Source organism: Panthera tigris, chromosome C1, assembly GCF_018350195.1.
Source record: "Panthera tigris isolate Pti1 chromosome C1, P.tigris_Pti1_mat1.1, whole genome shotgun sequence".
Classification (NCBI taxonomy): Eukaryota; Metazoa; Chordata; class Mammalia; order Carnivora; family Felidae; genus Panthera; species Panthera tigris.
The window spans coordinates 50,559,026-50,574,919 of record NC_056667.1 but is presented as its reverse complement, the minus strand read 5'-3'; the positions used below and the strand labels follow the sequence as shown (position 1 = coordinate 50,574,919).

The 15,894-nt window shown below is 45.1% G+C and overlaps 1 protein-coding gene and 1 long non-coding RNA gene across 4 annotated transcripts in view; one reads left to right on the top strand and one right to left on the bottom strand.

Moving 5' to 3' along the window:
* LOC122241406 overlaps positions 1 to 11,810 on the bottom strand; it is a 35,667-nt gene extending 23,857 nt beyond the window's left edge. Inside the window, exons 1-2 of one of the 2 annotated variants that reach the window (XR_006221536.1) lie at positions 11,638 to 11,810; positions 3,120 to 3,189 (exon numbers count right to left, since the gene is read on the bottom strand). This is a non-coding gene — a long non-coding RNA (uncharacterized LOC122241406). The remainder of the gene's footprint in view (positions 1 to 3,119; positions 3,190 to 11,637) is intronic. The other variant, XR_006221535.1, reaches the window with a different exon arrangement.
* Positions 1 to 12,314, top strand: part of KANK4 (KN motif and ankyrin repeat domains 4) — a 37,180-nt gene extending 24,866 nt beyond the window's left edge. For both annotated transcript variants that reach the window (XM_007089865.2, XM_007089867.3), the window contains exons 8-10: positions 3,527 to 3,669; positions 7,249 to 7,449; positions 11,718 to 12,314. In XM_007089865.2, the coding sequence (XP_007089927.1) occupies positions 3,527 to 3,669; positions 7,249 to 7,449; positions 11,718 to 11,822 (449 nt within the window). In that variant the 3' untranslated portion in view covers positions 11,823 to 12,314. The remainder of the gene's footprint in view (positions 1 to 3,526; positions 3,670 to 7,248; positions 7,450 to 11,717) is intronic.
* The last annotated feature ends 3,580 nt before the right edge of the window (positions 12,315 to 15,894 follow it).

Sequence of the window (15,894 nt, the reverse complement as noted above, 5' to 3'; positions counted from 1 at the left end):
TGCGTGATCCCAAGATCACATAATGACTAAGTGTGCTGCTGGGGTTTAAAATTGATACGACTGACTTGTTCTTCCCATTCCTGGCATCCAGGAATTAGAGCACATGATAGATCTGTAAACCTTATGTAGGAGGCTAGAGGAGGAGTTTAAGTGGGCATCAGGGAGTCTCAGTTCTAGATCCAACAGCTTTCCCCCAACTTGGATCTTATCCACCCTGCCTTAAATTCCTCCCACAGCTTTCCATGTCTCTTAAGATGAAAGGCAACTTCCTCAGCCTGGCCTTCAGAAATCCAAGACTCCTGCGTGCATTTGCTCCCTCAGCCACCACCATGCATTCTCTTTCCATCCACTCCAGTCAGATGGCCTCAAACTCACCATGCTCATTCCCTCCTTTTCTCTTTCTATCTGAACCCTTTTCCCTAAAACCCTTCTCGTGACTGGCTCCTTCTCATCATTCCAATACTCCAAAGGTCCCTTAAGAAGCCTTGAAACTTTTTACTGGAATGAATAGGTGATGGACCTAATGACAGCCTAAAATTCTTTCCGCTTTCCACATCATCAGAGGAAGATAAAGTCCCAACTCTGACATTGAGCCAATTTTACTAGATTTCAGTTCTTCATGGATTCACGCATACCACAAAAAGGGTAGCTCAACTGAGAAAGGCACATAATTCAATGGAACATGCCCCTGTGCGTGAAGAATCCAAAGACTGGAAATGTAGAGCCCTCATCTTCAAGTAGCTCAGACCTGCAGCCTGTTAGAAGTTCTCCAGGTGGGCCAGGCCAGAGAACAGATGCCCTAAACTTTGGTTGTTGTGCACTTCTGCTGGTGTGGACTGAGAATCCATTCAGTTCTCACCAACCCTAAAGTGATCTGGAAGCTTTCTGTTTAACTTACTGATAGAGCTAAATAGCCATAAGCACAAAGAATGAAGATTTGCTGGAGAACGGGCTGAAGGTACCATTACTTTCCCTCAATGTAGAAGGGCTATTGAGGAGGACAGACCAGTCACACTCTGAAACTTAGGCTCCCATCCCAGGCAGTTGTGAAGCATCCAGAAAGCACACTACAAACCGTAAGGGGCTACACTGAAGTGACTCGTCATTTTTGAGAATGGAGCCAGCGGGTGCACCTCTACCACCTTAGTCCTTTGTGATCTTTTTTTTTTTTTTAGTATTATTCATTTTAGAGAGACAGAGAGAGAGAGAGAGAGAGAGAGAGAGAGAGAGAATGAGCATTAGCAGGGGAGGGGCAGAGAGAGAGGGAGACACAGAATCCGAAGCAGGCTCCAGGCTCTGAACTGTCAGCACAGAGCCCGACGTGGGGCTTGAACTCACGAACCATGAGATCATGGCCTGAGCCGCAGTCAGACACTTAACCGACTAAGCTACCCAGGCACCCATGTGATCCATCCTTTATTTTGCCAGAACACCGCTGCAGGGGAGAAAGCTTGTTGAAGGGGAGCGTGCTCAGTCATGAGTCTTTCTTCTTGACTCCAGAGAGGGTTGGCTTTACTCCCTAGGGGCTGCTCAGAAGAATTTGCTGTGAAAGCCCTGGGTGAAGCCCCTTTCTGAACCCCTGAGGAGGAGTCAGTCCTTAGTCTGCTGAGCTACAAGTCATGTTCCTGAAGAGAGTAAAGAGAACTGTAATCTGAGGACTGTTTACAGCAAACAGTCCCGTATTCTAGCAAGACAGCTAGACACAAGATAGTCAAGAGGTAAAAATAAAACACAAGCAAACACAAGATAGTCAAGAGGTAAAAATAAAAAAGTCATTAACAAGGCAATGCAGATATTCCCATCTTTATCAAGGCAAAGTTGTGAGGCAACGTGTGGAGTTAGATTCGACTTTCATAGCCCAGCTGGTCATGACAGTGGTCAGAGGGGCTTACTGATGATAAATGGACCAGACTGATTTTTTTGTATCCACTGGCATCCTGGCATCACAATGGGACATTTCTGAAAAATTGTTTGAGGTGGGGTGGAGCGAATGTCAAACAAATATTGTTTTTTTACCCCAAGTACAGAACTTGTAAATAAGTCACCCTAATTGTAGGTTTATGCATTTTTTCATAAACCATATTTGTTACAATGAATACCTAAGTCTTCATGAGCAAGTAGCAAGGATACAGAAATAAGAATACTATACTAGTGAAACAGTAAGTGCTTACTGACTGTTTACAATGTGCTAGGTACTGTTCTAAGTTCTTTTGATATATTAACTCATTAAATTTCATGGTAACCCCATAGGTTCTATTATTATCCCCATTCTACAGAGGAAATGCTAAGAAAAACTAAATGACTTGATCTATAGAGATAGTTTTTTTCTTGTCCAAAAGAGATACATAGCTTTTTTGGATAAGCAACAGCATGGGAAAGATTTTGTTTTCCACATGGTATTGCCCTTAGGAAGTGGGACTGTGGCCATCTGGATGGCTCAGTCGGTGAAGCGTCTGACTTCGGCTCAGGTCATGATCTCACAGTTCGTGAGTTCAAGCCCCACGTCAGGCTCTGTGTTGACAGCTCAGAGCCTGGAGCCTGCTTCGGATTCTGTGTCTCCCTCTCTCTCTCTGCCCCTTCCCCACTCATTCTCATTTTCTCTCTCTCTCTCTCCCTCTTTCTCTCAAAAATAAATAAACATTTAAAAAAATTTATAAAATAAATTAAAAAAAAGAAGTGGGATCATTTATACAATAGGTAAGAAGCTGATGACCTATGTCACCTTTGGTGCAGCGAGATATGAATGCATATCCCCAGGGTTACAAAGCAGATATTTCCTTTGAGTTCTCAACTAATACTTTATTTAAGTATTTAAATATTTAAAATGTGCTATTTTTCATTCTACTTTGAAATGTATATTCTTAATTGCTTTAACCCAAATGTGTATGGAGGCCTCCCCCCTCCCCAATTTTTCAAATAAGATGCTTATTCCTGGAAAGATTTCCTGTGGCGTTTTTCATGCCACCTGGCACACTGCCCAACATATCACTAGGCCTTTGGAAAAGACATGAAAACGCTGCCACCAACTTAAGAGTTGTACACAGACCTAGAGTAAAGCCTAAAATGACAGTTGTGGGTGATGGGTGGCCAGGTGAGCGGTGGGTGAGAGCCAGACTTACCTGAGTTCTGGTCTCATTTCATCTTCACTCAGGCAGTTTATGAAGCTTCACTGACCTTCAGTATCCTCATCTGTAAAATGGGAATCATGTCATGTGCTCTGCTTTAGGAAACAGTCCTGGTCATTTTACCCCTTGGCCATCTCTGACTCTACTACCTTGTTGGACCTTTCTTGCTGAGTAGCTTCAGAAAACTTGTAAAGAAAACTAGCCACTTTTAAAGGCTGCTAAAAATGTAAACACTGACTCCACCACTGGGAAAAGATCGCTCTGCTCCATGGCCTTTTAACTAGCAGGGAGTGCCCTGTTGAACTGTGCTCTGCTAAAGCAGAAGCTCACTCCTGCCCCCTCCCGCGCCCCCCCCCCCCCCAACCCAGGAGCTATCCCAGCGCCTACTGCTCCCCCTGCAGGTGTCTGCAATGTTGACCATCAGAACAAAGCCGGCTACACTGCTGTGATGATCACTCCCTTGGCTTCTGCAGAGACCGACGAAGACATGGCTGTCGTCTGGAAGCTCTTAAGAGAAGGAAATGTGAACATCCAAGCTACTCAGGTAAGAGGTGTGAACGTGATCCCATCTTTAATAAATATGGGTACCTCTCAGTTTTATTCTGCCAGTGGGGTGAAAAATTGCATGTAGATCCCTGTAGAGTTTTTAACCCAAGAAGGCTGGGCCCTCCAAATGGCATCCATCCAAAGCCTGTACATTTGGTTTCCTCAAAAGCTTCTGAGACCCAGACAGGCTAGGACAGAGGTCAGTGAGCTTGTAATCTGTGTCCTGGTCTGAAACTAGGCAAAGTCCATCTGGACCAGACTTCTTGAACCAGTTAGCACCAGCAGGACATGAAAATGCTGAAAGGCATTTGTTGGTTGTGTAGAAAGCCTCTGCAGGTGATCAACCTCCATCATGAATTAGAAAGCAGTTCAAAGGGTTAGCATGTCTCTGTTCAGCTTCTGGGCCCCTCTACTTGAGAGGATAGCATAGGGGCATGGTCCTTAGCCCAAAGGGCTTTGAGTTAGACAAGGCTCCATATGGAACAATGGGAACTCCTCAAAAGACCGCTTACCCATCTTTGACCAATATGAGAACAACAGAATGCATGCAACTCTCTTTCCCCCCAGAGTGATCAGAGATGTAGCTTAACTATCAAGAACTGTGAAGGGTCTGAGATTGTACTCTACCTTAATGCTAACAAGTTAGCATGCTACAGTGTCATGGACGCTGGCAGAAGACATGAAACTCCTGTGCCAGAGATGGACAGTGTATTACTTACAGCAGGAAGAGTAGCCATGGCATCGGTATTTACACCAGTTCCCTGAGCCCCAATACCCAATTCTCACAGGTGTGAAGAGGGTCAGATCCCTGTACATGGAGTAGGTTGTATTACTGGAAAGGAACCCTGAGCTTAGGGAACCTGAATCTTTTATATTGGATAGTGAGTATGTTTGCCCTTTGTTTTGGAGAAGACGCTATCTCTTTCTTCCAAGGCTGTTCACTATACAAGCATCTTTAAAAAGACAGTCTAGGGGTGCTTGGATGGCTCAGTCAGTTAAGCATCTGACTCTTGATCTCAGCTCAGGTCTGGATCTCAGGGTTGTGACTTCAAGGCCTGCACTGGGCTCCACGCTGGGTGTGGAGCCTACTTAAAAAATAAAATAAAGCAAAAAATAAAAAGACAGTCTAGAACAACAGAGCAGATAGTGTCTCACTCATAAAGTATGCAAAAAACTTAGAGACCCATAAGAAAGTGCCTCCCAACAATATATTTAACTCCCTTGTCCCCCCCACCCCCAGAAAGTGACTGCAGACAGTAGCCTACCCAGACAGCAAAGTCACTTTGCACACTTTATCTAATAGTGATCCTATTGATGGCAAGGAACAGACATTTGTAGATCACTTTCTGTTTTTCAAAGTATTTTCACCTAGAGCTCCTACCCCATGGGATTTAATAAAGCTGCTTTCATTTTAAAATGTTTGCCATAAATATGTTAATTTTTTTTCTAAATTGGTCCTCTTTTAAGAAGGGATGCTCATCAAAATCAAAATCAATGCCCTTTTTTTTATAGATGCTCTAGGAGGGCATGGGTCTCATCCCAGATTGCTAAGGAGGGAAAGGAATTCATAGCTGCCACTGCTCCCTTCAGCTCCCTCCAGGGCTTTTACATATTTCAGCTGCATATGAGCTGCAGGTACCAGGTAAATAGTGAATTAGGAGGCTGGGAGTCTCCTAGGCTAAGCTGTCTATTTCTCTTTGTATCTCCAGGATCAGCACCGTGCCTGGCATATAGCAGCACTCTGTAAATATCGTTGAATTAAATTGTATTGAACTGGGCCAGGAGGGAGGTGAGGAAGGCAGGGGCCCCAAGGCAGGCATAGGGACAGACAAGAGGACAATCTACATAAGTCATCTGGCTTTAATACCACTTGGAGAGAGGGGTCTCGATGGAAATCTCCTGATCTAGTTAGGCCAGTAAAGAAAGAACCATTACTTCAGGTCTGAGTATAAGCAAACCAAAAGGCAAACAGGCTTCTCTGGAAAGATCTATCTGGGTGCCAGAGAAATGGAGAACCAGGATACCTAAGAATACAATCCCACATACTGGGTATTTGTCACACATTATCGCTCATGCTCATAACAACAATAATAGCTAACACATGCACAGCACTTGTTAAGCACATGAGTCTCAGAACAGCCCCATGAGGCAGGTAATATTGTTGAGCATTCCCATTTCCCTAGATCAGGAGAAGCCATTGAGAGGTTAACTCAATTCACATAGATAATAGTTAACTCAATTCACATAGATAATAAGTGACACAGCCAGGATTTTCCTGATTGCAAACCTCCTTTCTTTTCTCTAAGTCCCAAAGTTCTGGGCAGGGAAGCATAATCCATCAGTGACCACAGACCGGCCCTTAATCAGTGAGCAAACATATCAGCAAACATGTCCTCAGCACTTTTTACACGTAGGACTTGGTGCTGAGAGCCACAGGGATCTGAAAGGAGGGAAAACATAGTCCTTGCCTCATTCTTACAACCTTAAAAAAGCCTGGTGTCCAGTGAGAGACAAGCCTGACCTACCTGGAACCCAGGAGAACCATAAGGGAAAAATATAATCAGGTCATTTAATAGGACTATGTACATAAAGGAAAATCTATGAGAAATAATGGCCCATTTATAATCAGCAAAATTGCTACCATACGTTGTTCTATTTACACCCTTTATTTCACTGGATTCCCACAAAAGCCCTGTGAGGTACACAGGACAGATTATTATGATAATTTTTAAGAAAAGAAAAAGGCAAGATTCAGGGAATACAAGTGATGGGGCCAGAGTAACACACTAGGAAATAGGAGAACCAGGGCTTGGACTCACTTTCTGACTCAAGGCCACTGCCACATGCACTAATGATTACAGGGATGTGAACAGTTGTCAATGCCAGGGTACTTGGCTGGCTCAAGTCAGAAGAGTATGCAACTCTTGATCTTGGGGTTGTGAGTTAGAGCCCCATGTTGGGTGTAGAGATTATTTAAATAAGTAAAAAAAAAACAAAAAACCTTAAAAAAAAGTTTAAATGGTGATAGATTAGCAATGACCATAGGACCATGCGGGCAGAGATCTTGTCAAGACAAGAGGGTTCTAGGTATCACTGAACTGAAAATACCAGGGGTGTTCTGAGTAGACCAAGGCTTCCTGCAGGAAGTTAGGCCAGGGCAGAGAGTAAAAAGCCACAGTACAGAAGCATTCAACCCTTCATTTACTCTATCATTCCATGTTTATCGGCATGTACTTGGTGCCAGGCACTGGGGAGACAGAGATGAAAAAGGCTTAGTCCCTGCCATCAAAAATTTCACAGTCCACAAGAAGGAGAGAGATTGACAGGTTGCAATACCAAGTGGTAAGTGCTGTGTTATGTATCCCGTGCCTGGGGTGTTAGCAGAGGGCTCTAGAGAGGATGTGGCATTTGACTAGTGTTTTGGCAAAGCAGAAGTTTGCCAGGTGGAGAAGGATGTGTCCATTACCAGGGGCAGGAGGAGATTCAGATTCAATGGTCATTTTCTGGAACCATCTTGCCCAAGCATACCCAGGCTGGAGAGGGGATCCTCACCATTCCCCTGTGCTCTGTGTGGCAGGGAGGCCAGACTGCCCTGATGCTGGGAGTCAGCCATGACAGGGAGGACATGGTCCAGGCACTGCTCAACTGCCAGGCAGATGTCAACCTGCAAGACCACGAGGGATCGTCGGCCCTCATGCTGGCCTGTCACCACGGCAACGCCGACATGGTGCGGCTGCTCCTGGCACACCCGGCCTGCGACAGCAGCCTGACGGACAAGGTGAGACTTCCAGGCAATTAACAAGTAGGTGTTTCACTTCCCTTCCCGAAAAGTGCCTGCCCAGCCAGTAGAATTCAAGGAAGCACATGTCAGAAGCAATGGAATCAACCTCATAGCGCTGTTGTGGGACTTAAGTGAGATGATCTGTAGTAAATGCGGGGAGCCTTGGAGCTGGGAACCCCCAAATCCTAACCTTTCACACCATCCTGAGGAAATGTGCCCAGGCCTGGCCTTGGCCCTGAACTGGTCACAGCAACAACCGCATTTGGGCTTTGGAGCAGCACCTTGGACAAGGGAGCTTTGCTACCCACGGGGACTTGAAAGGCTGGGGAGGAACCAAGTGCAAATTATGTCCACTCTCTGACAGTGATACACCTCACAGGGTGGTACATATCATCAACCGGCCGGTTCGAGGTCGCATTGCCAGGCACATGCTTCTTAAATAAACGTCTTTGTAAGGTGATGGCGATGATGATCACAAGGATGATGGTGGTGATGGCTGGTGTGATAACAATGATGGTGGCCGGCATGTCTCTAGGGCTTGCTCAGTGCCCAGTACTGCACTAAGCATTTACCGGGGATCACATTATTGAAACCCCACAACAACCTTATGAGGTTTGTCTCTGCTGACGCCACCCATTTGCTTGTAAGGAAACAGAGGCACTGAGTGGTTAAGTAACATACCCCAAATCACACAGCTAGTGCAACCCAGCTCCATCAAACCCCTTAGAGTACTGTCAGGAGCCAAACCCTTTCCATGCATTATCTCACTAATCCTCTCGATAATCTAGTGACGTGGATACTTTGATCCCCATTTTCACTGATAAAGAAACAGAGGCTTAGAGAGTTTATGTAGCTGTCATAAGGTCACAAGCTTCTGGTTCTTGGAGGAAGGACTCAAGCCCAGGTTCGACTTCAGTGTCCTTATTGTTGGAACTATAATGCTTTACACAGACTTGTCTATACTTTATTAACACCCACAGTTTGAAGGGAAAAAGGCCTGGAAAGGGGAAGAGTCCCTCCCCTGCCCAAGGACAGCCCCCCTCACTGGGCCACATCTGAACTACCTGAGATTGTTCCATCAGTGACTCAAGCTGCTGGGTCCCTCACACCACACCCAAGAAGCTCACACCCTGGTCCAGTGTCTTTAGGTCCCCTGAGCCCCAACTCTACCCTACTTGTGGCCCACTCACCTGCTCCCAGCTTGGGTCACACCCCAATTTCCCAAAGGTGACTTGGGTGAGACATTTCATAGGGACAAGGGGACTGCTGACTGAGGCCCTACCAAGCACCAAGCCCTGTTCCTCCAGGTTTACCCTGAAGGGTGGGGTCCAGCCCTTGTCGTGGTCACCATACTGTTTCAATGGGCACATATCCTATGGAGACTTAGACACAGGTTTGGATGACTTAATAATTTCCTTGGAAAACTGAGAGATAATTCATGTCCTAAAATCAGTTTCTCTTATCCTACCACCATTTAAAGGTTGATATAAATGTGGAACCCCCAGAATAGCCAGCAAGCACTTTCTCTAGGTTTAGAAGGTAATTTGAGAAATTGGTCACCCAGCCTCTTGGGGGCTGATCAAGAGATGAGGAAGAGGAGGTGGTGAGGACTGGTCTCTGGATCCCGAGGCTTACCCTTTGAAGGGCCTACTCTGGCAATGGGTGCCTCCAAAGCACCCATCAAGTTGAAAGCTTCTTTTAAGGCAGAGACTATACCTTGCTCATTTTTGCCTGATACATAGTAGGTTCTGTCATATCAAAAGACAACCCAACTACCACCACACACACACACACACACACACACACACACACACACACACACACGTGTGCTGGCTGCCTGAGCCCATCCCATTTCTTCAGGCCTTCAGTGTTGCCCAGCAGGAACTTGCCCAGCCAGGTTCCCACTGGAGCTACACACCGTTGCCTTGTTCCCAGGGCTCTGGCAGAGGCATTTGAGGGATTCACCCACCCCAGGTGGTCTCACTGGCCACACTTTCTGAGCTGAATTGGGTCCCTCACTCTCCAGGTCTGCAAGTGAGAAGCCCACAGATACAGGCTGTCATCTCCAGATGGGCCCTCTTCAAAGGCGCATGGGTCCCCTGGGACTGGCCTGAGGCTCTTTCCCATAATAACAGTAATCACACCATTTTTGTGCTTACAGAGAACCTCAGGGTTGACAAAGTGCCACAATGAAAACCAGAGCACAGGGCCTACAAAAACCCAGGTGCCTCTCTTCAATCGAAACTATGCAGGTGCTTTAGAAAACCCCCCCTGCTTAAAATCTTTGCTTTGTTCCCGACTCGCCCAACCTAGGAACACACTCATTAGGAGTTAGGCTGCTCAGGTTCTTCATCAACTTGAAATGAATACCTCTCGGTTATCGTCCAGCATTCCCTCTTTCAGCAGTGCTTACTGGGTGCAGACCAAAGGGCAGGCACTGAGCCAGGTGCTGGGATATTCTTTCTGGGCCAGTAGCCACAGGTCAGATCTAGAGTCTGACCTGGCGGAGAAAGATTTATCAAACGGCGCCAGATACCAACTTATAAATGGTGGTAAAAGGAAGGTACAGTCATGAGGCCTTTTCAGAGAAAGAAGCTGTTATGTTTTGTGAAGCCCATGAACATCCTTTGGGGTCCTGCTGAAACGCCACTTCCTTCCTCTGCTTTCCCCATCCCTACACACACACACACACACACACATCATATACACACAGAGCACCATCCTCTTCTCTGATCTCACTGTGTTCCTCTTTCAACTTGTTTGGCTCTTTGCCATGCATTATAGTGATTTACAGGTGTGTGGAGCCCTGATGGGAGCTGGACTCCATCCTGGTGAAGACTGAAGAGCTTTAGGCTGAGGGTGAACACCTCCCACCTGCTTCCAGGGATTTTCACATTTTAGGAAGTAAAATTCCACCCATATACAATAGAGCAGAGAACAGTCCAGTGGGGTCTTGGGTGCCCCCCCCCAATATGCTAAATCCATGAGTATTTACGAAGCAGAGTATAAAAATATTCACACTAACTGGGCTACATAAGGGTCACAGACAGCCTCACATCGGGTTTTGCCTCCTAATTCACTTGGAGGCAAATGAATTACCATAAAAGTGGTTTGGGAGCTGTTGAGATTTCAGAATTCCAGAATGGGATTGAGCCATTCATACAAGAACATGGCTGCCATCGCAGAGCTTAGCATCCATTGCATCGAGTTGGCCTTCCCCACCACTCTCTGTAGAGAATGGCCCATGTTGTTGGCTGAGAGCCCTTCTGAATACAGCTTCTTTACAGAGTGGGCCTGGCAGCTTCCTGCATTATTGCAGCAGTGTAAAAAGCACTGTGGTATCATGTATCAGGTGTAAAAATGGGTATGTCCTTTTTGCTGTGAGCCCACTTCTCTAAGAGTTGGTCCTTAAGAAACAGGTAGAATTGGGGAAATACTGTCTGCACTATATTTATAGTGGTGAAGACCTAGAAATGCAAGTCTCCAATAGAAAGGAAACAGTTCATTAACTTATGGAATATTAACACAGCCAATAAGAAAAATTTTAAGAAGAGGGAAAAATCTTGTAGTGTGCCATGGTATGTTAAAAATAAAAGCAGACTTGGGGGGTGCCTGGGTGGCTCAGTCAGTTAAGCATCTGACTTCAGCTTGGGTCATAATCTCTCAGGTCCTGAGTGAGAGCCCTGCGTCAGGCTCTGTGCTGACAGAGCAGAGCCTGCTTGGGATTCTGTCTGTCTGTCTGTCTCTCTCTCTGCCCCTCCTCCGCACACTCTATCTCAAAAATAAATAAACATTTAAAAAATAAAGTAAAACGAAAGCAGATTCAAAATTGATATATACTATCGATTCCTTTATGTAAAAACCAACGACAAATTTGCACAGGAGAAAAGACTAGAGGGAAACATACCAAAATGCTAACTTTCATTAAGGTCTGGGCAATGGAAAAATGGAAGAGTTATTTTCTTTCCTCTATTTTCCAATTTAAAAAAGAAGTATTAAAAACCATGTGGGAAAACAAGCAAACAAACCGTGTGACACTTCTATTTCGATCAGCACAGATTTTTCAGAAGTGAATGATGTTTCCGTGGAAGGGGACCCATTTTTCGTGAGCCTCATGCCATTCTAATCTCCACCTCTCCTAGGGTCACTGGATGCTTGGAATAGACTTCAATGCCCCATGCCTACCTGGTCCTTCCAACTCACCCTTCTCTGGGGCAGGAGGCAGACACGATAAAATTGTTTCTCCTTTTCTTTCTTCCCTGTAGGCTGGCCGAACAGCTCTGTCCATCGTTCTGAAATCACCCGCCCATGTGGAAATTGCAGGGCTTCTGCGGGCCCACGCAGAGCAGGGCAGGTCCCTGGGGCCGTAGGGGCTACAAAGAACTGGCAGCTGGGAACAAAAGACTCCTTCTCTGGACTCCTTAGCCCTTGGAGAGGGCATGGGTCAAAGCCAGAGGGCCGCCCTTCAAGAGAAGAAACTATGTCAAATATGCACATACATTCCTGTTATATAATTCTGCTCATTAGAACGCTTTGTAGTTTTTGCCTTAGGCCAAGCCCCAAAACTACGCAGGCTGCAGAGCAGGGTATAAGGTGCAGGGTGCATTGGTGTTGTCTAAAAATCCCCAACATCTTCAGCCTTGAATTCCTCATGACTCTATCCTTTGTAGCACCATGTAGCGAGCAGACAGGCAGGAGCACATTAGCAAAGCAATACTTTTTACATGGAATTTTAAAGTGCACCATCTTTTTTGCTTTTTAATCAGTTACATGAATATGTCTCATTGAATATGCATGTCTAGAGAGGATTGGGTGGGGAGGGGAGGGGGGGTTTGGGGGGAGGTGGATTTAAGCAGCCACCCTGGCAATCATTCTCTAGAGGACCCTAGGAGAATCACCATACTGACAGCTGAAACTGAACAAACCCCACATGGGGCCTTTGTTTGGCTAGGGTTGATAGAGAAATCTTAAATTCAGGCAAAGTAGAAAGAGCATTTTGGTATCAATGCCAGGTATACAGTCTTGACCATTTCTGAGTCATTAAGTGGCCCCAATTTGCGCCAGGGAAATTGGAATTAATTAGGAAATCCAATCCAGTGAAGCACACCACATGTATTTAGGCAGAGCCTAGTTACATCAGCTATTCTGAATCTATGAAAGAAACAAATAGGAATGAGCATCCTCCTGGGGACAGGCTGTTGTCATCTAGAAGCCACCACAGTACCTCTAGAGCCATATCCATGGCCTCATGGGAGTCCTGGCTCCTTTCCCCTCATAGACCTTGAGTGAACTCTGAGCCCTCATGAGGCGCTGAGGTTTCTGAGGCTCCTGGTTGCAAAACCTGTCACTGTGGACTGCAGCAGGAGTGTGGGAGCTGAGCAGGGCATGGCCCTCTCTGGGCTCACTCCTCTCTCCACTAGACAGACAGTTCTCTCTTAAACTTCCATAATCCCAGGGGCCCATACGTGCATGGCTTCTATTCAGTAACTCACACAAAGTTATCTATGAATTTGTTCTTAAAGTCTCCTATGCAAAAAAAAAAAAAAAATCCTCTTTATATAAAAAGAAAAGACATCAAAGTTTGGTGAGCCTCACATTAGAATATCAAAACCTCTAGTTCTCATTTTGACTCATATGTCAATTTGCTTGGTGTCCCTTGGGAGAGTCACGAAACCTCCTTGGGCCCTGGTTTCATCATCTCCCAAAAAGGAACTTATCATACAACCTATCTCCTGGGGGTGTCATACAAGGAACAGCTGATGGAAGTTTGGGAATCAAATTTGTAACCCATACTGACTGTCTACAGAAATGGCGCAGCAAACTTCTGTACGCTGTTGGGATTCATGAGCATCTCAAAGTCCCAGAGCAGGACACTGATGTGTGACAGTGTTGCTCAGAGGTAGAGAGAATGGAGCAAATAATGAGCTAAAAATACTTTAAGTGGGTTTACTTTGACCTGAAAGCACATTTTAAGGGCAAAAACCCACCTTAAAAAAATGTTCCAGCCCAGTGCTTCTCAAACTTTGATATGCATACAATCACCTGCAGGTCTTGTTAGAATGAAGTAGGTCTGAGGGGAAGGGAGCTGAGAGTCTACTTTTCTAACCAGTCCTCAGGGGATGCTGATGTTCCTGAGCCACACCACACTTGGAGTATCAAGGCTCTGGCCTGGCCTGACTGTTTATATATTAAAATGCTGCCCCTCAGTCTTTTGTCTCAAAGGTATTTCTTTGCATTTCTCTAGTCTTGGTTCTTGGAATTTGCACTGTGGGTCTTATTCGCTATTGTAGTCCTGCAGACAGCAGGAGGGGTTCCATGTCCTATGTTGCCAAGTTAGAGTCTATTTCCGTATCTCACATTAGGGTGGCAAATTTCATTTGGGTCACGTTACCTTTTAATGATCTCATTTGAGTCCAGCTATTAAGCACAGCTTATATACCAGAGAAGGGTTTGAAGCCATTGAATCACTATCCAAAAAGCTTTGTCCATCCTTTCTCAGATTTTTAGTGTGTTTCTCCTCATCTTGAGTTTGGAATGTGAACACATGATCTCACTCCTTATAACTATTCCATTCTATTGGAATGTCTGAGCCCAGAACATGGTGAGATTGAACAAGCACAGCCTGCCTCCCTGTCATTGTCTCTCAGTTCCAGAACTCATTCAACAAACATCTATTGAAACCAGCCAGGTACCTGACACTGTTCCTGGTGCTGGCTTTTATTTATGTATTTTAGTCATTTAGCTTTATTATTCTTTTGTTATTGAAGTACAATCGACATAAAATGTTATATTGGTTTTAGGTATACAGTTTTTTACTTAATTTTGTTTATTCTTATTTTTTTGTTTTTATTTTTGCGAGAGAGAGCATGAGCTGGGAAGGGACAGAGGAAGAGGGAGAGAGAGAATCTTAAGCAGGCTTTATGCCCAGTGCAGAGCCCAAAGCGGGTCTCGATCTCACAATCATGAGCTCATGATCAGAGCCAAAATCAAGTCAGATGTTTAATCGACTGAGCCACCTAGGCGCTCCCAACATGTTAATTCTATACATTACTCAGTGTTGACCACAGTGTAGTCACCATATGACATTATTACAATATTACTGACTATATTCCCTATGCTGTACTTTCCATCTCCGTGACTTATTTATTGTATAACTATAAGTTTGTACCACTTAGTCCCCTTCGTCTGTTTTGCCCATCCCTCCTCAACAGCATTCATCATCAGGGAAATGCAAGTCGAAGCCACAATGAGTTATTACACCAGTCAGAATGGCTAGTAACAAAAAGACAAGTGTTGACAAGGATGTAGAGAAAAGGGAACCCTCAGGCTCTGTTGGTAGGAATATAAACTGGTGCGGCCATTATGGAAAATAATATGGAGATTTCTCAAAAAATTAAAAAGGAAATACTATATAATCCAGTAATTCCACTACTGCACATTTGCCCAAAGAAAACAAAAACATTAATTCAAAAAGATATATGCATTGGCACTGGCTTTAGTCACGTCTAGAAAAAAGGTATCTAAGGTCACCGTGATCCCAAACCCAGGTTTCCAAAAACATTAAGCCAAGTCTCCACTGATTAATAGATTGGTCAAATGTCTGACAGCACAGCCTCCAAGCAACATATATCAGCCTTACTGGGGACAGAAATTAAGCTCAGGCCTAGAGAGAGGCCCCTAGACACCTTAGCTTCCCTCACTGACTTCATGGAGCTTCCAACCTGCTTTTGGAAGACAGGACACATGCACCAACAGTAAGAAATAAGACCAGGAAATGTAGTTTATTCTACAAATATTTCAGGAGTGCCCACTGTGTGCAGGCAGTGGGTTCACATTCGAGATACTGTAGTTCAGGTTTCCACTTAACCATCTACTTAGGAAAACAGAATGGTAAGAAGGAAGAAAGCCCAGAATACTACAAGTCTTAAGAACTGCTCTTAGGAATTCAAGGAAGGCTTCCTGAAGGAAGAGGTATCTGAACTGAAAGATTAAATGGATTCAAGATTAATGGGGGGCATCTGGGTGGCTCAGTCAGGTAAGCATCCAACTTCAGCTCAGGTCATGATCTCACGGTTCATGGGTTCAAGCTCCGGGTTGGACTCTGTGCTGACAGCTCAGAATGTAAAGCCTGCTTTGGATTCTGTGTCTCCCTCTGTCTCTGCCCCTCCCTCACTCGCACTCTGTCTCTCTGTATCTCTGTCTAAAAAATAAACATTAAAAAAAATAATAAGTGGATGTTTGCCAAAAAAGGAAGAGAAGTGAGAAGTGAGGAGAGCCCAGAGTGCACCAGGCACAGATCAGCACTGCTGAGGCTGAAAGATGGGACTGCAGGCATGTGGGGACCTTCAAGCAGTTCAACAGGACTTTCATGTGGAGCTTGAGTGAGATGCTGAGATCAAAGGGTGGGTTCGGAAGAGAGGAGACTGACAATACATGAGGACA